The sequence below is a fragment of the Buteo buteo genome, chromosome 21 (assembly GCF_964188355.1).
Source record: "Buteo buteo chromosome 21, bButBut1.hap1.1, whole genome shotgun sequence".
NCBI classification, from domain to species: Eukaryota; Metazoa; Chordata; class Aves; order Accipitriformes; family Accipitridae; genus Buteo; species Buteo buteo.
The window spans coordinates 15,018,938-15,041,891 of NC_134191.1; the positions used below are offsets into that span (position 1 = coordinate 15,018,938).

The 22,954-nt window shown below is 46.2% G+C and overlaps 1 protein-coding gene across 4 annotated transcripts in view; it reads right to left on the bottom strand.

Annotated features, from left to right (window-relative positions):
* Window positions 1-22,954, bottom strand: part of FLNB (filamin B) — an 89,271-nt gene that overhangs the window by 17,106 nt on the left and 49,211 nt on the right. For 3 of the 4 annotated variants that reach the window (XM_075053314.1, XM_075053315.1, XM_075053311.1), the window contains 22 exons: window positions 21,298-21,435; window positions 19,967-20,093; window positions 19,275-19,411; window positions 18,722-18,915; window positions 18,257-18,370; window positions 17,558-17,701; window positions 17,085-17,208; window positions 16,677-16,837; window positions 16,005-16,095; window positions 15,602-15,771; window positions 13,296-13,413; window positions 12,318-12,580; window positions 11,175-11,772; window positions 10,770-10,943; window positions 10,191-10,353; window positions 9,648-9,808; window positions 8,326-8,493; window positions 6,687-6,810; window positions 6,258-6,414; window positions 4,336-4,525; window positions 2,200-2,447; window positions 376-450 (listed from right to left, as the gene is read on the bottom strand). In XM_075053314.1, the coding sequence (XP_074909415.1) occupies window positions 376-450; window positions 2,200-2,447; window positions 4,336-4,525; window positions 6,258-6,414; window positions 6,687-6,810; window positions 8,326-8,493; window positions 9,648-9,808; window positions 10,191-10,353; window positions 10,770-10,943; window positions 11,175-11,772; window positions 12,318-12,580; window positions 13,296-13,413; window positions 15,602-15,771; window positions 16,005-16,095; window positions 16,677-16,837; window positions 17,085-17,208; window positions 17,558-17,701; window positions 18,257-18,370; window positions 18,722-18,915; window positions 19,275-19,411; window positions 19,967-20,093; window positions 21,298-21,435 (3,839 nt within the window). The remainder of the gene's footprint in view (window positions 1-375; window positions 451-2,199; window positions 2,448-4,335; window positions 4,526-6,257; window positions 6,415-6,686; window positions 6,811-8,325; window positions 8,494-9,647; window positions 9,809-10,190; window positions 10,354-10,769; window positions 10,944-11,174; window positions 11,773-12,317; window positions 12,581-13,295; window positions 13,414-15,601; window positions 15,772-16,004; window positions 16,096-16,676; window positions 16,838-17,084; window positions 17,209-17,557; window positions 17,702-18,256; window positions 18,371-18,721; window positions 18,916-19,274; window positions 19,412-19,966; window positions 20,094-21,297; window positions 21,436-22,954) is intronic. The other variant, XM_075053313.1, reaches the window with a different exon arrangement.

Here is a 22,954-nt window from a genome sequence, read left to right on the forward strand (position 1 = left end):
TTTGAATGGGGCAGAGTGATTGCAACATAAAATGGACAAAAGAAACAAGTTTCACAATGCGACTCTGGACTCAAGACACTGTGCTATTTTACTGGGAAAACAAAGCGATGCGCTCAGGTTGCTTTTGCCAACAGTAGACATTGCAGAAGTAGAAGCTGTAGGTATAATGATCCTCTTCGTGTTTAAATGAGAGTTTATTTGGAGACTCCCTTCAAGCAGCAAAGAAAAAACAAGGTCTGGATCCCAAGAACAACTGATCAAACAAAGAATGAACACAATGATCAGAGCAATTCAAGCAGTCCCAAGAAGCAGGCTGTCATCTGAAATGAAACACAGATGGGGGAAAAACAGCTGAAAAATGTAAAAATTGTGTACCCAAGGGCGGAATCCGGGGGGAGAGGCGCCCACTGGCTCCTGCGACCGCACGGTGGCATCATCTGCATCTACAGCCTGGGCAGGGGTAAAGGCAGGTTAGGCGTTATTCTGGCACGGAGGCATTCCCACCTTTCACAGTACAGAATGCACAGCTCCTTCCAGCTCCTCAACACCTTCCGCCCACCACGCAGCCCTCCCAGCCCTCTCGCCATCGCAAGGACCTGGATCCAGCCGGGGAGCTGGGAAACTGCCCGTATCCGCAGGCGTTGGGCACTGGGGGAAGCCACCAGCAGCACAGCAAAGGGACAAAGCTGGTATGTGCCATTGTTGGGAGCTTGGGAGGGAATCTGGAAAGCAGTGCCTAAACACTGATGGAATTGAATTTCGGAGTTGCTTTTTTATGGGACGGTTGCAGGGCGGGAAGCGAAAGATTTAAACCTAAGATACAAGTCCCCAAGCACCGCACAGCACCGCGTGTGAGTTGGGAGGCAGGGGAGCCTGCCGTTGTGGGAAGGCTGCTCCCGGCTCATACACTTGGGTGAACGACCCAGCCCACGTCCAGTCATAGCTGCAAAGCTATTCTTCTGATTCATAGCTGGGACAGCGTCGTCAAGACACGGAATGTGTTTTCCCCGGGCGCAGCCTCCCTTCCCACCAGGCATGCCAAGAGGATGACTTGCAAATTCCCATCTCCCCCACTTAACCCAACAAGAGTGGCTGGGGCTGGCACCCACGCACCCAGCTCCTCCTGCCCGTTTACACCACTGCAAACCACCCTAACAAAATAACCTGCTGGGAACTTATGCATGGAAAGACTCCTCTAAGAAAACCAATGCAAAACAGAAATACTGCTGTTTCACTGCTCTCTGTCCCCAGCTGAGACACCCAAGTCAAACATGTACTGTATCAGTCAGCTAGGAAGTGGGAATTTTGGCTGGCTGGGAGCGGGCTCCCTGACCTCGAGAGGCATTTCCTGCGGTGAGCTTTGAGTTGCGACCAAGGGAGTCATTTTTCTCATGGAAATCTTCAGAGACACGGGTAGCGATCTGCCGGGGCGGCAGGTAGGAAGAGCCGGCATGCCTGGCCCCAAGGACTTGCCCGTGGGCTCCAGCCAGACTCGGCACAACTACGGCCGTGTGGTTTCACGATCGAAACGCACCGGAGCCACCTCAGCTGAGATTACAAGACCAAGGCTTGTTTTGCCAACACTGAGAGCTGTTCTTCACATGAAGGGCTTCTGTGAGCCCTGAGAGGCACATAGTCTGCTCCCTCAGAGAGGCTGGGGTTTTGTCTGCTTTTCAAACCTAAACATGCTGAAGTACTGCGTGTTGGAAGGAACATAATTAGAAGGAGGGGGATTTGGCTGTAACAGTTTAACTAGCACTTGCAAATAATTTTTAAGTGTGAGCTAACAGCCTGCTTCCCTGGGATCTGTCAGCACACTGTTCCTTATTTTGGGGTCAACGTTATAAAGGGTGAGACAGACAAGTCAGAGCACCGTATCTGACAACAGCTGAAGTAATTAGCCGTAGAAGCCGATTACAACCACCCTTACATCATTTAGAAAAAGAACTACATGGTCAGGAAATGAAAAATGAATTTGTTCAGAGAAGCCAAGTCTTCATCCTCTGATGGCTTCTATCCCTCTTCACTTAACTGCATTGCCTGCTCAAAACAAGCTCTGCAAGTAACAAGAATTCATTAGCTCCTGCTAGCGTCATAAATGCCTAAACAAACATTTACACACAGAGTTAACCCATCACTAAATAAAACGTGGCAGCAGGAATCCAAGTAGGAGGTATTTTCAGAGCAGAGCTGGCTTACCATGACGGTGAAAGGACTGTTGGGAATGTCCACCCCACCAAAGCGGACATAAATCACATAGGTTCCTGGTTTGGCGGCGGTGTAGAAGATATCGTAAGTCCCGTCCTCATTTTCAACAACATCTGCTTCAGCTTCTGTCCCATCTGGCGTCAGGACGGTGCACGTCACTTTTCCCTTCCCTGCTGATTTGGCGTCTACCACAAAACCAACCTCCTCACCAGTCTTCACAGTGGGTGCAATTCCAGGACCTACAAGGCAATTTTCGTTACAGAAAGCATTCAGAGGACCGTTTTCCCAGGCAGGCTGCCCATGAGGCGCTTGGGAAGCACAGCACCAAAATTCCGGTCCCAGGGACCCACACACATGGTTTTGGGAGCAGATGTACAACAAGGGACATTCGCAGTGTTGGTCAGCACAGTGGCACGCAACAGCCGGCCACCAGCCTTCCTTCTCCTCTGCAATCACAGAGGCTGGACAAGAACAGAGTGGAAAAAAGCTAAGTTTGAAGAAAGCAATTCCTTAACCCATACTTTTATCCTCATACTCCTTTATGCAGAGCCAAAGGCACCATCTTCTGCCCCAGCCAGCGACTCGGCTGTCACTGCTTTAACATAAGCCTCCCTGTGTAAGCAGCTACAAAAGGGCACAGTAGCAGCCATGGCCATGTTTCCTCTCACATTACCCCCACAAATGATTTTCCACTGTTCTGCCACACATCCCGAAAAAGGAAAATCATGAAACAACATCCAAATTGTAGCAATCAGATCCAGCCTGAAGAACACTGCGTTTAAATGAGAACTATTAAGTCTTATTTGCAGTACATATTTAATAGTCCTGCTTTTGACCAGCACTTGTTACCAGGTAAATGGCTTGTTTTCAAGTGGCAGTGAACCTGCCATTTTAATACCTTGACAGTATTCCAGCATCTACTCCTACAGCGATTGTATTTCTGCTTTACAGCAGAGAGTCAGAGGCACTTCTTGGAAAGGGGAAATTTAAGCTGGCATCTGAGAGTAATCTCCATTGCAGTTATTTTGAATAGTTCGTGACTTGAGTTACTTGGAAGAGTATCAGATTCAGCCATTAAGGTCTCTTTTAAACAAATTTTGAAGCAAAGGGGATACTGCTCTGTGTTTTCCATTGTGCCAGGAATATATTTCTGTTTAAGCAGGCTTAAAAGCAGCCAGCTGCTGGACAGGCATCAGGTATGCTCTAACTGCATGATGCAGGTCAGCACAATGGCCAGACACTCTCGCAGGTCTACAACCACAGATTAAGTTTCCCTGTTCAATTTGGTCTTGCCTTATTTATTTTAAAATCAGGGGATTTAACATTCAGTGGCATTCTTGTAACTAGTTTCTGTCACTTCTGCTCCCTGCCACAGCCTCTGGCTGGCTGGGAGGTGGCAGCGTGCCACGGTGGCCAGCCCAAAGCCGCATGATGACCACTCATCCTGAGAATGGGTAAAGGTCAAAGCTGTAAGTGTGCTCCTACAGCAACAAATTTGGAGTCCCCTCCTCTACACCAAGGCACTGATTTTTGAGGCAATGATTTTTTTGAGTTGTAGTAACATCTTATCTTTAGGTTCTCTCCTTCCACCCATGCCTTCCAAAAGTCTGTTCAGACCCTGGCCAACCTTGACCAGCCAGAAAAGCAGCAGAAATCTCCACTAGTAACACCCAGCCTGAATAGGCTTTGCTAATGCAGAAGCACACGGAGAGCTACTTACATCCTCAGAATTAATTCTATTCTTGCTGAGAACGAATAGCTTCTTGCAACACTAGCAGTGCAAGAGGTGTGATGCAGTGAACGTGTGCAGATGTGTTATTTTTAAATCAACTCACTGCATTTCTCAGCAGGATTTATCTAGGCCAAAATAAGCATCAGACTTCAGTTGCATCTAGCTGTTTATAACCACACAGGCAGTTTTGAAAGATTTTGCTAGAGACTACAAGAGATTCCTGCTCACCAACAGGGTGGATGCTTCTGTATCTTTAGGAAAGCCCCTCTTGTAAGAGCAGCCGGATTACACAAGTTTCTAGCATCTTCTGCACCCATTACATCAACTGTACCATGCTCAGAAGGCAGCTTTACACCAAGTACAAACAGCAGCAACAGAGAGGAGCCAACACTCACCTGTGGCCAAACACTTGCTGGCATCCCCAGCTGGAGACGCCCGGATCCGATAGGGAGAGGATGGGATATCATCTCCACCATACTTCACACCAATCGTATAGCGGCCTGTTTTGTCGGGGACATAGGTGACTGTGTAAGTGCCATCCTTGTTGTCATGAATGTCCACTCTCTTAGGTTTGCCCTCTTGGTCCTGTGGAATGCAAAACAGAAGATTTAGGCCCTATGAAGTCAGTTATGAATTCCTTTAGCAGGGCAGCAAATCTGTTCACAGCCATATTTAGATAGTCTCAAACAGATACAGAACTGCAGCTTTTTGAGGGTTAAATATATTTCTCTCAAGGACTGGTATCAGGAATAGACTATTAGGAGCAAAAAGATATCAGACCACTATAAAACAATCAGTGCTATCACTAACTACCCTTTGTTTGATATGAGAATGTTTATAAGATGCAGCAAGCCATTTTAATGAACTTGATATTAACTGTAAGAAGTTTTAGGCTTCATTGTCATATCGCTGCTGGAAATGAAGAATACTTCCCAGGTCCCTGAGACACAGATCAGGAGCCAGACTGTGCAGCTCTGTCCTGACAAGCACTGGGTAGCTTTGACCAGCTGCTCCCATAAAGGTTTGAGGTCAGGGGAAGCATTACTGGAGTCTGCTGTCAACCCTACTGGATGAGGCATCCAGCTCCTGACATACTGCAAGGTCTACAGTTAAAAGCAGGTCTTCGTAGTCCCTTCAACTACCATTTCTACACTGAATACAAGAATTAGAGATGCATAAACAATACAAATCTGAGCTTCAGCATCAAGCTTTCATATATACAACCAAGATCAGCACTGTGTATAACGTTTCTGACAGAGCTACTCCCAGCCTCAGCTTTCAGTGCAACTCATCAGCTGCAAAGCATGAAGCATTTTAGAACATCTTCCAGGCCTGCTCACAGGTAACCGCATGTTGACCCCGTTCTGCATTTTATGACTTAACACTGCCTGGGGTACAGTACAAGCTGTAAAGGACTTGAGATTTTAGGTAGAGCACAAAAGAGCTTACTTCTTTCAGGAAGGTTTGTGAAACATTTGACATTCAACAGCCCAGAACGAGAAGCAAACAAATACTGTGAGGAGAATCACCTATGCACTCCCGCCATGCAAGACTTGTGGAACTTGATCTTCAAAGCTGCAGCCAGGCTGGGAGCTCTGATAAGCATTTTGGATCCTTTAAGAGCACCCTTGCATGCCAGAATAAAGGCAGCTGCTTTGCTGCACCTGAGCTGACATTGGGACAGCATGGGAGCAAGAATGCAGAAGGGCAAGTACAACTGGCCATGCCATGACCTAGGCATGCCAGAGCTGACAAACGTGCTTTATGGTCCACTAACCAGAGACTTTTTTGCTGAGGCCACAGAGTCCAGGCACCAGAAATTTCAGGAAAAGCAATAACAAAAGTAAAATAAAAACATTCCTGTACTATCTCCTTAAGCAGCTTATGACTTTTGGCAACCTTGAGGGAGACTTGTTTGTTAATTTATCATCATGTAATGCTCAGTGTGGATGTTATCTCACGGCCTTGCTGAACTACACTGCTAGAAGGCTGTCTCCATTTCAAATTCCAGCATTTTCATAATCTTACAAGAAACTATTTATCTCATTTTGGGCATTTGCAGAGTGCAAGGTTAACCAAGAGCCAAATACAGCATGGGTGATGACTTTAAGACAGAGGCCTCGTAAAAGCAGCCTCAAGAGCTTCACCAACACAGAATGCAAGACTTTCCTGTACCAGAGCTTAAGGTCCAGCCAGCAGCCCAGTCTCCAGGACACTGGGTATGTCAGAGTACAGCTGTGGACACTTCCTATAGGAGCCACTTATGCCCCCCTAGAACAATGTGTTTCCACTCCTGTGTGGTTTTGTAGTTACTTACAGTGATCTGTACAGCCAGAAGCCCCTGCCCGGCGTCCTTAGCATCCACAGCAAACTCCACAGGCAGGCTGGCTGGTATGCCATAGGAACTGAGACCTGGTCCGCTCGCCGTCACTTTACTGGCATCATATGTAGGAAGCACCTTCACCTTGAAGGGACTTAAAGGGAAACCCATTATTGCCCCCTCCTCCTAAGTTGATGGGTGATGGTTACTGCAGCACACGCTGAGGTGCAGATGCAGCTCCCCCACGGCATCTCTGCTGTGGGAGCAGCAGGCTCAAACAGCTGCTGAACCCTGAAGTAGTGCAAGGAGCTGCACTGGTTAAGTAGAAAGCACCACAGCCAGCCCTTAAACGGTGCTCATGTGCTGGGAGAGCACAATCAGGTCATTAAATCTTCAGTTCATCTAAGTTTATCTGCATCACCTTACCTGCGAGGAATCTCTTCATCAGCATATTTGACAGAGATCATGTAGGGTCCCTCCTGCGTAGGGGTGTACACCACCGTGTGGGTGCCATCTCCATTGTCTACTATGTTAACAGGCTCCACAATTCCTAAAAATGCAATAGATTTTATCAGCTACACTATTAAAACTCAATTCATCACCAGCCACTTGCTGCACAAAGCTCCAAGACACACTGCTCATTTACAGTTTGCCACAAGGTGAATTTAATTTTTTTTTTTTTTTTTTTTTTAAATGAAGGCAATGGGCATGAATCAGTGATCAGTTTCCCTTATTTTGTATTCAAGAGCCACTGACTTGCGATAGATTTGTTATCCACTGCTCTCTGGGCTCCCATCTTCTCGCTGTAAAGAAAAGCTAGCATGAAAATACTGGAGAAAAAACTGCCTTTCTGTACAGTCCAGGTCAAGAGCAATTGCTCAAAATACACTGAAGATCTTTTGAGAAAGAAAATGAGTAATGATTATAATTGCCTGAACTGTCATTTACAAGATTATATACTGTTACTGGGATTCACTGTACAGAATTGAGCCCTAAAGCCAGTTGGGGTGTAGCATTCACCAACTGAGTCTTTCACAATCAGGTATTTGGAAAGGCAGGCTCACTGCCTAGGCAGGAGAGCCCTGCAAGCTGCCAAAGTCCTAAGAAAGCAGGATCAATTATTTCAATTTGCATTAAGCTAAATCTACAGCAGATTACGTGACCTATCGGTTCAGATCAACACACAAAGCAGTCTACAATTACAAGTTGGCTTTAAAACACAGGAAGGATTAGCAGTAAAGCAAGTGCAAAAGAAACGTATAGTTGCCATGCAAAGCCTAAAAGCAACACCGTTGGTTCCCACTCCCTTCTCCAGATGATTCTTGCTGTTGCCAGTTGGATTTCCGAGAGCCAAAATTGCCAGTAGTTAGAGTTCAAACCTGTCTCAGCGTCACCCTTTGGATCACCTTTAAAGAAATCCGAAATCACTTTCAATGGGGAGCGCCATCCCTGCGAATCCGTCTCATCCACTAAAATTAAAAAAGGGTTACCTGAGGGGCACCCGCACCAGCATGACCTGACACTCGAGTGGGGAAGCAGCTCTCACTTCCCAGCAAGGTGAGACTTGCAGCCAAAAGGTACTCGCTGCCAAGATACTGTGCCACCAAGACACAACTTCCTAGGTTAATGCTATCGCTTGACGGTCTTGCTGCTCTCTGGGGACCACTGAGGGGTTTCACCATGTTTCAGAGACCCCTGCAACCCAGTGACACAGGTTTCTTAAGTCACCATTCACATGTGAGACTTTGGATTTACTTTTCGGTGTCTAAACCTAAGCCACAATTGTTCACCGGTGATGGTTACCCACGTCACTTCTCCCAGCTCTGAAGATTAGGATAAAGCCATCAAAGACACTGCCCAAAGCAGCACTACTTAGGACACAGCTCTCCTCCTTTTACAGCATGACACACGGGTCAGCTGTCAAGGTGTACACGTTGGATGAACAGGAACAGAGGGAAATGCTCATTCAAGTGCTATCACCACCTTTGCAAGCAGAGCCAGGGCCATGTTACCCACCCAAATGCAGAGATGGGGGCACAGCTGGATGGAGTACTTTGGTTCTTACCTCTGGGTCCTGCCACCACCACCTCGAGGGGTGCTACTCCTGCCTTGCTGGTGTCTACGGTGAAGGAGTGTGGGATTTTGGCTCGAACAGCTGTTCCCAGACCTGGTCCAGCTATCTTCACCTTGCTGGGATCCACAACATCCTTTACAGGAACCTTGAAAGGACTGCCTGGAAGTTAACACAGCTACTATTAAACACCACAAAGCGAACAGTTACAGGAAAGCAAGGGTCTTTTTTCCTACTTTTTCTTAGGCTTTTTTATTACTATCCCTCAATCTCAGGCAGGAATGACAACCCCATAGCCTCCATGCTACTTCTCTGCTTCTGCAAAAGCCAGAAGCGTAACAATGGTGCTTCTACATTTTCACTGTCTACTCAACAATTCAGTTATGATCCATCTGCTTCTCACATGTCAGAAAAAAATGCGTGAAAGAAACCAGAAGTGCAAATAAAGTGTCATGCAGGCACTCGTTTGCTTCATATTTTACCAAGTTCAGTATGTTGACAAATAAAACGGGACCAACAGGAAAGAATCAGCTCACTTGCAATGTGGAAAGAATACCTAGATGTATGCTGTGTGACAGCACGTAAGACCTCAAACATTGCAGCAAAATGTATCTGGCACTTAAGAGCATTCAATTCTTGGTATTAAGCAAAATACCCTTCTTTTAACTGTGAAATGCTAGATGCCAGATGTACCTGGAACATTCCTTAAATCTACTTCACTTCAGCTTAACATCCAGGGCAAATGCATACACAGGTAAATGTCTGGTTTAGGAAACAGTTACTATGCTTTCTGCAGTGACCAAAATCCATGGTGTTTAATATAATCCCCATGACAAGCTCACCCATTAGACCATCTTACCGTAGAACAGTCTTGAAGGCATCCACATACTAAAGGGCTATTTTCTTGACCTAACGTATTACACGCACTACTTCTGCATGATAACAGTTATTTGTCAAGGGCTAGCGTCCCTCTCCCTGTCCCACCCATCTATATTCGCTCTTTTGTTCCTCTCTGCAGCTGCTACAGTCTCGACAAGACTCCTCCACATGCCCAGAGAGTCTGTTTCAGAAATGAGAAGAGACTACCGCCCTTCCTCAAAACTACTGCACCACAGCACAAAGTGCTCCACACTTCCCTGCTGGCTGTGAGGAACAAATGCCACCGCTGTTTCTGCGGTGAATTCTGCCTGAATTCCCAGGAAAAGCAGAAAGTCAAAACCTCACCATCCCGCAACACAAGTGAGATGCAGCCAAGGCACTGAGTCCTTAGCTCAATTCCTTCCCTCTTCTGAAAGCCGCTGAGCAAGAGCTCTTACCAGGAATATGCTCTCCCCCATATGTGATGTTAACATCATAGTCGCCTGGAACATAAGGAACATACTCGGCGCTGCAGCTCCCATCCTTGTTATCTTTACAGCTAATTTTAGACTCTGAAGGTCCTTCAACAGTTATTCCAAGGCCACCAATTCCTGCCCCTCTGCAAGACAGAAACACACATTGTTAGAATTACTTGCTTCTAACAGCAGCTTCGTAGCCTTTGCATGCTCTGGCTGCGTTTTTACCCTTATTGGAAATGTGGGAACCTGGCTTCTGATGCCCAGCCTTCAGCATGCTCTGGCTTGCAAAGCTGTTCAGCATACCCTCACTTGCATTTTCCTAGAATTTTATTCTCAACCACTATTAACCCTGAACCTCTGCAGAGTGCTCAGTATGCGATGAGGTAGCACGAACAGTAACCAGAAGGACACAGCTTGGCCTTTTTATAAATATTTGTACTGGCTTTAGCATCCTGCATCACACAGCCCACTACACTCCTCCCTCCCTCAGATATTCCTTAAGGATCAAGTAGGTCCAGTTACCTGGTGACAACTGAAAAAGCATTTGGCTGATTTGTGAAAGCTTCTTTGAGCCCAGGTCCCTGTGCCTTCACGCGTGATGGATGGCAGCCCTCTGTCACGTTCACTCTGAAAGGACTGTTTGGCACAGGTACACCATCGTAGGTTATGCTGACTGTGTGCGGACCTGTTAAGAGAAGGAGAAAACACTCTGAATTCCCTAAATAAACATCACTTCTACAAGATGCTACAGACTTAAGCATCAGTATATGGGTAAGAGCTTCCTCCTGCATTTCACAAGACTTCACTGATGTTTCATAACCAAGATGCCATCTATGCACTGTTCTTCTGAAGCCAAGTTACTGTAAAAGTCAGTTCTTCAAATTAAAATAGACCTACTTCCTGCAGAATTAGCTCCTCTGCTGGCAAAAGTCTTGCTAAGATGCCAACAAGTTAATGGCAGACCTCAGCAGTTTGCCAGATGAAAGTGTCAGGAGAGCTGCTTGTTCTTGGTTTTCCCCTCTCAAGTAAAAAAAAAAAAACAAAAAACAAAAAACCCCACACCCCAAAAAAACAAACAAAACACTAAAATCCAGAAGTTACCCTTTTCAAACGGCGTGTACTCTACTGAATACATTCCATCGGCATTATCTTGGATGAGACAGTCTGTGGGGGAGCCAGACGGACTGGTGATCTGTGTCCTGATGTGGTCGCCACCAGCCTTCGTTAGAGGTCGAGCATCCACAGTGAACTCGGTTGTAGCTTCTCGGAAGACATCTGCAGGATACATTTTGAAGAGTGACTTCAAGAATCGCATGTATTTCCAATGACAAAACATCTTGTGAATCAGCATGATAAGGCATTTGGGAACATAACGAAAAAACCTTGTCCAAGGGTCACCATGGGAACACGCAAGGCTATTACAACTTTTAATACTCAGAATACTTCAGTGCAGGACAAAAGACCGAAAGTCCTACAAACTCTGATAAAAACAACAGTTATTCTCACCTCTCCCTTCCACTCCTGGCCCAAACACTTTAACTCTGCTTGTGTCCACAGCTGGCTCCACTTTGACCCGGGCTGGGAATTTAGGCACTTGCTCTCCTCCGTATCTCATCTTGATCGTGTACATGCCAGCTGAGAGCGGCACATACGTTACGACATAGGTCCCGTCTTTGTTATCATCGATCTGGACCTCGGCTTTGGAACCAGCATCCGACACCATGTCCACCCGCAGGTCCCCGGGACCTGCTTCTGTGCAGTCGACGTTCAGCAGCCCTGCCTCACCTACTTTACCACGTTCCAGACCTGGGCCCGTGGCAACGACTTTAGAAACATCAAACGGCATTTCTATGTCTGCCTTAAACGGCGAACCAGGAATGTGAACTTCTTCGAAAAGAATGTTTACAAAATACTCTCCAGGCTTCGTAGGCAGGTAGGAGACGGAGCAGGTTCCATCGCCGTTGTCCGAACATTCAATTTTAGCTTCACACGGGCCTTCTACTGTCAAACCCAAACCTCCAGTTCCTGCTCCTTTGGTATCTATCGTGAATTGGGCTGGTTTTCCAACGAGGCCCCCTCGAAGACCTGGACCATGAGCTTTTACCTAGAAGAGAATATGCAGTTGAACTAAACTCATTTTTTCATGTTACTGCCAGCACAGACTGCCTAATTAGACTTGTTTGTACATGGGACTTGATTAACAAGCTCTTAAAAATACACAGAAAGCAACATCTCCCTTGCCACTCCTCCCAGTTTTACTGTAAAGTTGGTATCTCTCCTCCAAAGATGTTTCTAGGCAAGGATATTCATCCTCTCACCACAGCTGTTTTTATATAGCCATGGGATATAAAAGGTAGAAATGTTAAAATATTTGATAGCTGTACACACGTTTTTCTTGAATCTATTTCCTTAGAAAGAAGCATCTCAATTAATACATTCAAGATGCTCATGAGGCCAACTTCTATTAAATTAGGAGCAATACTTGCATTTGCCACGCTATGGAGGATGCTTGCAGTGGACTGGCTCAGCACTCTGAGTAAGGATGTTCCTGGGTCTTGTTTAGCCAAAACCAAGTCAAGTCTCATGCAATAGCCCATAATGCAGTTTTCGGGTATCAGTTGCTGTTACAGCCTTAAACCATTCACTTACCTTGGAGGGGTCTGGAGGTAGCGTGGCCTCCACAGTATAGGGGCTCCCTGGGATTGGGTTGCCATCATAACTCACATCCACCACATACAGTCCTTCTTCCCTTGGGATGTACTTTGCAGTGCTGCACTCCTTACCCAGAACCGGTTCCACCAGACACGGCACAGCTTTCCTCATAGGACTGGAAATATTAACATCCAGTTTACCTTGCCCACCAGCTCCTTTGGTGTCAATTACAAATTCCTGGTCCTTCCCTACTTCCACTCCTGAAAAAGACAAAACCCATGTTACTACATTAAGAACTCAACATCAGACAGTGCTCCAAGAAATCTCTCATGCACACACCACCGAGGGAGCAAGCACTGGCAGAGCCCTGCTCAGTCTGCATCCCTCTGCATGCAAAAAACCCTGCCAAACCAAACAAAAAAATAAACAAGTGCTTTGGTTAATTGGAGCTACAAAGCTGCAGTGCTAAACAAGCCTGTAAGACATGGCCTGACAGTATCAGAGGCTCACTTGAGAAATGCAACAATATTTCACAGCCCTAAGTTCTTCCACTTTTAGAAAACAAAGAGACTGCATGAATGACATTCTGCACCATAGCAGTTACATATATTTGAACAAACAGCCAGCTAGCCCCAAGGAAACCAGATTTCATCAGCAGGTGCCCAGCTTGGTGAAGAGTCCAGCTCTGTTCACCATAGGGGACTAAACCTCAACACATGCTTTGTCCACATTGCTACGTAATCTTTGCCAAAAAAACCCAACCCAAAACAAAACCTAAATTGAAATTCAGTCCTCAAGAGGACCAGCTAAGAGTGATCAAGCTATAGAGTTGGAGCTGGTTGATCCCCAACTGTAGCAAGTTAAAAAGAAGATTGTTTTGCCCACTTCTGTTCCAACAGGACTTGTTGGTTATGACCCAGATTCAGGAGACACTTCGGAGGCAGGCTATGGGGCTTCCAGCCCAGAGGTACTTACTGTTTTCGAGTCCATTGACTTTAACTTTGTTTAGGTCTAGCGGAGCAGCAACGCCCACAGTGAAAGGGCTTTTAGGGATAGGATCACCACCGTAAGCTACCAAAACCTTCATTGGACCCTAGTTGGAGAATTTACAAGTTAGCTCAGTTCCTCACTTCATACAGATGCACTAAAATCCAAGCAGTACATAACCACTTCACCTAATCCATTTTAGCTGACCACAGCCAAACTTACGGGTTTATGGACTCTCAATCTCTCATCCCACTGCAGCCCTTCAAAGTATTAAATGGTTTTTATTTAATGCAGGAAGAGAAAGAGACAGTTCTTTCCAACATTTAATTAGACTATATTCAAGCTGCCTGGCAAAACCTCCAGCTCAGGCTCACTCCCACCCTCCCGGTGCTCAGACCCGACAGCTGAATGAATGTCCCAGTGCTCCGGACCAGGTATCCCCTTCCACCGCATGGTGAGGCCAGACTAAAGCCAAGCCTGCAAAGAGGCTGTATTATTACAGCATCTGAAATACCAGGGTTTTAAGCTCTACAAGTCAGGAAGATTAATGCTCTTGTGTATTTTGGCTGGAATACCGCACAGCCATGGCAAGCTCCAGCCCACGATGTGTGCTCCCTTTATTCCCTCCTACCACAGTCCATATTTTAGCTATATTCACTGTTTGCTTACTTTTCGTTCTTGGCCGGTTCAGCTCCCAAGTGAAATAATCATGGATGTTTCACACAAAGTAGTGAATAGCTTCCATGATTATTCTTGGTTGTTTCTAGAAAACACACACACGGGTAGCTGTAGCAACACCGTGAGATAGATAAGGCTGAGTAAACAGCATTAAACCAAGGCTCCTCTGCTGCTGACACAGCCCCTCAGGAATTTAACTACCTAGGCCATCCTCCCCCTGCTCTGAAGAGTCCAGAGTCTCATTCGTTAGCTACTGCTTACAAACCCAAGAAAGACAGGGTCCAGGAATGACTTCTGTGCTCACAGCCTGGAGGGACAACATGGCTACTCTAATTACTGTGCAGTCTATTTTCATCTCCTCTTTTTAACCATTGCTTTCCTGCCACTGCTATCTGCGACTATCTCCTGTAAGTCCACAGCTCCTCCATGACCCAAGGTACTCCTCCAAACAGGAGACCCAAGTGGGAAACCTGGTTTGGGCACCCTGGCTTGTTTCACCACTGCTTTTCACGTGAAACAGAGCAACCTGGTACTGCTCACACACAGATGTGGAGTTCAGATGACTTTGCTCCTTCCTACATATCAACCCAGACTGAACAAGCAAAATCTTCTCCAAATGGGTGCGCCAGCCACATCCTGACATCACGCAACTGCTTTATCCAAAAACAAATGCTAGCTCTAGGGTGCTTCCAAGAATGCTAATCCAGCATTATCAGATAAATAATGCTGCAGTCCTCTGCATCAGCCCACTTTTATACAGCTACATTCAAGGAAGCTGGTGCAGATGACCGAGTAGCTCATGTTTGTTCAGCAGAACAAGAGCAGCAAAACACTTTCATCTCAGCACTACAGCACCTACGTCTTCAGAAATACATGAGATTCATGCATTCTGGCATTTAATGGCCCTTTATAAACACGCAAGTGCAGCATAAGGAAAAATACTTCTAGTTACTAGCAGCTTCCACTTTCAGCTCTTTAATGGTGTTGCTAGGAAGCATCTGTCTGTGAACCAAAACGAGTTAGACTGAATTTTTTTCCAAACCAAGGGCAAACTTCAAATACAGACAAATACTTTGACACATTTAATCTGCAGCCCAGCTTCCCTCCTCAGCACTGACTCCTTCACTTTCGTACTGAGGAGCTGCTGCACCATCACCCAAACGCTGTGCTTTCTGTCCCTGCTCTGGTTTGCACTACAGCTCCTTTGACAACAGCAGCTTGCCGAGAGGCGGCACACCATGGCCCCGACTTTGCAGGACCACGGCAGCCCAGAGCAGCTGGGGCAGCGGCCAGCTCCGTTTCGGACCCCAGGAAGGTTCACCACCTTTCCTCTTCGACTGATAAGGTGTGGGATGACAACACGAGCTGTGCGCTACTGCTTCAGTACCTCACTTGTTCCCAGAAAACAGTGACAAGCTATCAATAGCTACACCAGAAAACTGTGTTACTGCTTTCCAATCCCAATTGTCCTGCAGGCTTTAGGGATCCTGGGGAATAGGACAACCTGGCAAGCTTTATCTGCTTGCTCCTCTGTGCATGGGTACCAGGGAGGGAGGTCACAGCACTACAGCAATGTCAGCCGTTCACTCTTGTATTCCTACAGGAGTCGGACCTACCTGCTGTATTGGAGTGTACCTAACAGTGTGGGAATAGTCATAGTTGTCAATGATATCCAGATCTGCCACCACCTCTCCTGGTACCGGGCTGCTGAACTGCACATCCAGCGGTGCTTTTCCAGCTCCCTTGGTAAACACAGTGAAGTGCGTTGGCTTGCCATTTTCCACGCCTGAAGAAAAATGTTTGTTCTAATTTATGCAGAGCTTGCACACAGAAACTCTTCCCAAGAAGCATTTGGTACCTATAAAGCCCAATCAAGCAAAATGCCAAGCGAATGGAGTTGTTTCTAATTGCCTGACACCCCACTCTGCTGTATCCAGCAATGCTCAGCCAGGCAGTGGCTACCCCGCAACAGCCCCTCACGGTCCAGCACTGGCCACACCATCTCAACTCGACTCTCACCAGTTTTGTTCAGGCCAGGTCCTTCAGCTTTCACTTTGCTGGCATCATGTGATGGGTCTACTTTAACTCTGAAAGGGCTGGCAGGAATTTCCTGCAACAGAAACACAGTTCTAAACATAACCAGGTCACTCTTCACTAGTCAAAACTAGACAGAAAATAATTTTAAGATACTTCTGCTTTAAATCCAGCACCATCTTCAGTAAAATTTTGCCTCACTTAAACACTCTGCTCTGCCTTACTGAGTAGTATCTTTGAAAGTCTAGGGCAAACTTAATAGCTGGACAGTTTGCAGCAACCTCTCTGCTCCCCCCCCCCCCTTTTTTTTTTTTTTAAGGCAAACTTATTTTTATTCCCATGTTCCTCAGAGAGTCACTTAGGCTTTCTATCCTTTAGAAAGCAGCTTTGCGCCATCACTGAGACGACACTCATTATGCCAGCCCAACACATCACATGCTTGAACTTCAGTGTCTCCAGCCAACCCCTCTCATTTGTGTACCTTCAAGTACTACAAAAGTGTTTTTAAAAACAGAGACCAGACAAAGTGCATGAGCTGAAATGGAAGGAGCCAGCCATAAACTGCCAGAGCCAGCTGTGAACTGGCACATGCTTGGTGATCAAAGAGCAGATAAACAGACTCCAGAAACATCAGGCTGGAAGACAAAGATTACAAACCTCTCCTGCAAAAAGCACTTTAATAGTGTAGCGCCCAGCGGCAGGTGGTGCATATTTCACTGTGAACGTATCATTAGCATTGTGGATGATGTCGAAATCTATGTCTTCTTCCTCATTGCTGACCACACGAGCATCACACTTAATTCCAACACTGACATCACCTAGGAAAAGCAAATGGAGGTTTTGCTACTGGACGGTACAGACATTGCTAGCCAAACAGCCAGCACATTCCCATTTCCAGTAGTTGTTCAAGTGATGTAACAGATCACATCACAATTCACTGCAATGTTCTACTTCCCAAGGTTTTTCCATGAAACAAGGAAAACCAGCATGAAACAGTACATAATCCCCCCCTCCTTGCGTGACCTGTGGTTCTGATACCACAGCCACAGCCCAGCCTGCCTTTACCTTCTCCTGCATCCGTGCAGTCAACAGTGAAGTGGGTCGGCTCATTTGCTTTCAGGCCAGTTCTCTCCACACCAGGTCCAAACACTTTCACTTTCTGAGGATGACTCCCTTGACCTATAAGGACCTACAATGGATTCACAAGAGTCAGAATCACATATCTGTGTCACGCTCGAGATCACAGTCAAGTCGGAGCATTGCTTGGATGGAGGCTACAGGAAAACAGTTCCAAGGTAAGAGTGAATTGCCCTGACTCCCCCAGGCTGCAGCTGGACTGATAGGAGACCTCCAACATGTAAGCTTGTAAAAACAGAAAGCTTTTTTCAAGTGGATAGATTCCTAAAAAGAAGGAGCAGAAGGGCAGGCCTCCTTGAAGTTCACAGAAAGGTTTTATCATCCTAGTTAGTAACAACAAGTAGTTGCAAGCACAAATGTCCTACTTGACTAGAACTAGTAATATCCATCTCCGGACTTACCCTAAATGGGCTATTGGGCACGTTGGCTCCTCCCCAGACAACAGAAATTGTATGTTTGATTGGTTTAACTGGCACATAGGAACAGGCAAACACACCATCAGGCTTGCTCTTTATCTGGATATCTATAGGGTTTCCTTCTCCATCCTGAAAAGCAGTAATACAAGCAGAAGTTTCAGGTACTTTAAAAATGTTTGTATAGCTTGAACAGTCCAAGACTGTTCCGAAGTGCGTTGGGTGGGTTTTGGTTTTTTCTTTTTTTTTTTTCCCCAGAACTGCAGTTCAGAAATACTGAAGGAACATGCAAATTACTCTTCTGTAAGTCTTCCTCATCCAACACTCGCTCATTCCTAACACCATCCTACAACACACATTTTAACAAGCTCGCCTGAAATTCACAGTCTCAGAGACACTTCAGGTGCTTCCAAATGACAACTCCATGAAATTACAGCTTGCTTTCCTGAGGAGACTCAAAGTAAGGAAGCAAAGCCATGTATTTCATATGCCAGGGAGAAGTCACCTTGTCTCGAGTTAGGTTTGTTGCCTGACTACATTACACTGATCAAAGCACAGAGCTTTGAGAGAATTACACATGCCCAGAATTAAGTGGTGTGTAAGCGAGTAGAAATACTTACGGCATTTTTCTCAACAATATTAAAGCCCTTTTGCTGAAGTTTCACATAGCTGCCTTTGGCTTTTTACCTGTGCATACATCTTCAGATGTGCTTTCCCAGCATCCTTGGTTTCAACTGTGAACTCAGCAGGATTGTTCACTATACAGCCAGTCTTCTCCAAGCCCGGGCCATAAGCCTTCACCTAAAAAAACCACCCCAAGAGTCTTAGCTTGCAGTTCGGAAAGAGAAGTAAAACTCTAAAGCGACTTATTTCTAAAGCCCTTCCCCTTCCCAAAAAACCCATGAAGCACGGGATACAAGTAGAGGCTAGCGTGAAAGTTGAGAGTGTGGACTAATTCAGCAAGTTTTCATTACATTAAATCAAAACCACAACAGTGTTATTAGAAAAAGCTGAGTAATATCTGGCTGGAGCACGGCAAGTTCACAGTATTAAGGAGAGGCAGCTTAAGAGTCCAGTCTGTTACCAGAAGCCTTCAGAAACCATAGTTATATCAAAGATGTGTTATGCCATGGGTGAACTCTTCCACACTACCTTATCCGGGTTGAAGTCTCCTGAAGCCGGTCGGATAAAGGCCATGTAAGGGCTGTCTTTTATGTCCTCATCATCACACATGATGTGCACAGCATATTCACCAGGCTCTTTGGGCCAATACTTCACGTCACATGAGCCATCGTTCTTGTCATCACACTCAATTTTAGCCTGAGAAGGGCCTTCTATTGCAAAGCCTGAAAGAGGAACAAGTAGGTTCCTTGTGTTAGGTTTGTGGTGGCAGCTAATTTAACACCACTTCCCCAAACTGCTTTTTATTAGCCTGATGCTCTTTATCACCCTTCTTCAGCAATACAGGAGAAAATTCATCACTCCCTTCTGGATCTTATCCCACAAAACCACAGATTAACACTCCCCATCACACACGTTCCTGTCTCTAGGACTTGCCTTTGATACTCTGATATAAGTTTGTGTTTAGACCAAAACGTCTTACAGACATGGTTTTTTACTGCTGGGAAAGCTACTGTTTCTCATGAGCCCGTTGCTAGCATTGCAATATGTAAATATTTCAGGCAAACTAAGTAAAGTAACATACCAAGAGAGCCAACTTCTGTGCCAATGGACTCTACCACAAAGTCAGCCGATTTGCCCACAATCCCCTCATGCAGTCCTGGCCCCCAGGCTCGCACTTTCTGAGGACCTGCTTCATGACCCACTTGAACTTCAAAAGGGCTACAAGAGAAAAACAAAGCATGGGATTAGAAATGAGGACAAATACAGCATCCATGTTTTTCCTCAGGCATTTTAATGAGGCTTTACATTGGATTTCCCAAATTAACAGATGCTATCATGGGGTGGCACAGTGCCCAGCAGACTGTCTTTCTAGCAGAGAGGTCATCCAACCCATCACGTGTTTACATCTTACACCACAAACCCTGAGTGTCAAATACTTGGCTTGCACTGCTTTATGAAGCTCTGGACACTAAAATAACCGATCTCTTCAAAAACTCACAGTGAAGTCCAAGCTGCATGATCCACCAAGTTTTATTGCTTTTTGTATCCATCATTTTGGGTTTAGCAAGACTGATGTGAGTCACCATTCAAAGCTTTCCCAATATAAGCTGCTGCAGCCCTAAACCAGGCTGTAGATAAACTGTCACAGCAACTGCTTGCCACTAACTTTGTCCCCCTAGAGTTTCTTCAAAGGTCAGCGTTGCTTTAAAAGCTCACCAACTACACAACCCACCGAAGGGCACAAAAACTCCAAAAAAGCTACTTCTAACTCACCTTTTTGGGATGTTGTGCCCACCCCAGGTAATGGTGACAACGTACTTCCCTGGGGTAGCTGGATAATACTCAAATGCATATACACCATCCATAAAGCCTTTTTGTTTCACCAGCTCCTCCAAGCCCTCTGTTGAAAGATCAGTCCAGCGTTAAACTTAACAGCTTCCATCCTGCCTTCAATTACTCAGACAAGTTCATGTTTTCTAGTATTTATCTTAGCTTGCAAGAATAAATTTTTTCCACCAGAAAAAAAAAAGGGTCAGGTCATAAGGGAAGTTAGTTCTAGTTGCCCTCTAGGACAAAGACAGCAAACACTTCCAGAAGAAATACAGCAGAAAGTATTTTAAGTTACCAGACTTAATAGGTTCCCTTGTGTTTTATTTTCTTAGTCTGCAGTATGATGCATGTCATATGTTAAAACAAAAAAGCTTAACATTTGTCAGACTTTGCAACCACAAGTATGCAGGGAATGCCTACTTTTCATTTTCTTCAAGATGAAGAATTTAGGGAGAAAAGCTTAATACACTAAAATTTACATCGATACGTCTGTTGCTTCCCGCTCCGCCCCACCAACCGCACTAAACCACACAGTCAGAGCACTGTGCGCGTGGAGGAGGGGAAGGCAATACAATGCACCTTTTAATACCGTCCCAGCCGGGGGGAGGTGACCGGCTCACAAGTACAACACAAGTACAACTCGGGCACAGCAGCTCGCGGAGAGCAGCAGCAGCCGCACAGCCACCGCTGCCGGCCCTCCCATCGCCCCAGCCTGCTGCGGTCCAGGCGGAGGGGCCACATCCAGAGCTCAGGATGCAGCAAAGGACCTGGGGACGGATCCCGGCAGAAGGTCTCCGTGTCAGCCCGTGGGTTCCTTCAACCCTCTCCTTCCCTGCTCACGTGCCCGAGCATCCAGCGCAGCCAGGAGTGCTGCTCTGAGCCATTCCTAGCTTTACGAGAGCAGGATTTCCACCCTGCCAGAGACCCTGGAGCGTGACTTGCTCCCACAGATCGGATGAAGATGCAATGCAAACCCATAAAGCTTGGAGACCACGGCAGACAGATGCATTCATTTTCTCAGTTTTGCTAACCTGATATGCATTAAAATGGAGACGCCTAAGCCCAGGTGTAATCCTACCCAGCCCTACAGATCAAAACCTTCACACTAGACACAAAGTACCAGAAAACCCTTCTGAAATTTGGCTTTTTACAGTGATACAAATCCCATCTGTTCCATCAGGCCACCATCTCCTCACTGTTCTTCCTTTTCGCAGTCTCCACTTACCCCACTTCTCCAAAACACATCCACAGCACAAATTCACCTGAATACTTACTCGGTCCCTTTATAGTCACTCCAAGATCTCCGCTCCCTGCTGCTCTCGTATCAACCTTGAAGTCAGCCGTTTCCCTCATGCGGACGCCCTTGGGCTGCAGACCCCTACCAGTGGCACGACACGCGTTCGGATTGCAGGCTGCAAGGGAATTTCAGACATCAATACTGTCTTTGATTCTCAACATACATGTAGCCTAGCCAGCCTGGAACAACCTTTAGTTTAATGTTGACTCAGGGCTACCACAGCTTAGCTTTCAGGACAAGTTTTAACATTATAGCATTAAGGCAGACAGACAGGAGTCTGCCCAGCTGTTGACTATGTCCCATGGCTTTTGGGCAGTAGCGTTCGGTGCAGCCAGGCAATGCCGACCCCCTCAAGGGCCTTTTTTGAGAATTAAAGCTAATGCTGAAGCCCTGTTGCTTTCCAATTTGATGCCAGTTATCAATACAAAACTTCTACACCGCTATCGCGTACAGATATTCACCATACTAGGCACAAACTTCTTGATGCCTTTCACATCGAGAGGCACGCTGCAGCATGGGGTGAAGTTTCCCTTTGCAGATAAGCCCCAGTGAACAGTATTATTGTGCTGTTCTTTCAGAAGCACATGACTGGAATAACTGCTACTAGCAAAGCCGAGTTCTGCACGTGCTTCGTTAAGAGATGTCACGCCAAAACCCCCTGCTTGTCGCAGTTCACGCTTTCAGAAGAGAAGCCATCAAGCCCTCTGCAGACCGAAGCAGCCATGGGTAGGGCAGTAGGTTACATATGGCTGAGCTTAAGCTTATGCTTGACCCGTTTACTCCAAGCGCCTCTCCAGGCCTGCGGAGTGGCTACGTAAATAAGTAACACGCACTTATGAACAGTTTTCATCACACGATCCCAGCTATCACATGGCCTTCAACTCCAGAGACCTGAAGGGTTTGAAGAGACTTACAAATAATCACAGCTTCCCAGCAGCATAAACCCAACATGCATTTCCCCAAAATACGCCGTGCTTACAGCAGGAGCACAAGTCTGCGAAGCAGCTTGTTAAGGTTTTTACTTGTTTCAATAGCTTACAAGTTTTACCCTCACCCCTGCAGCAGCCAACATCGCTCCGCATCCTACACTGGACGGTGTAAGCGAAGATCGTGTGCCATCTGCTAGCTCTGAAAACTCAGTGGGAGCATACAGAAGCGTGCCCAATGTGGAGTGGGAATGGCTCGCTGAGCCTTTACACAACTGAGTCAGGCAGCCTGTGGTTAAGCCAGTTTCACTGACTGGGTCACACACCGCTTCAGTTCGCTTGCAACTTTCTTCCCCAACCCCAACAAAACCAAAACCCCTTTCGGCCGGGACAAGCTGCAGGCTAGAAGCTTACGAAAAGCAAACATGACAGAGCATCCTGCACACCTCTTACCAACTATGAAGCCATTAGCAGTGAAGTCCAAAATTCCACAAATGGAGGGTAGCTCAGGAGAGATGAGCAGAGATCTAAAAGCATAGGAGCACGTAAGGATGGAACAGAAAGCAAGTTAGGTGTCAGTTAAGGAGGAAAACAGTAAATATAGTCATTTGAGGAACAAAGGTGGAAAACAGCAAGACACTGCATAGCTGCATAAAACACCTCAAAAAAATACAAAGGGCAGCTTAATGTTCAGAGGTCTAGGCAGAG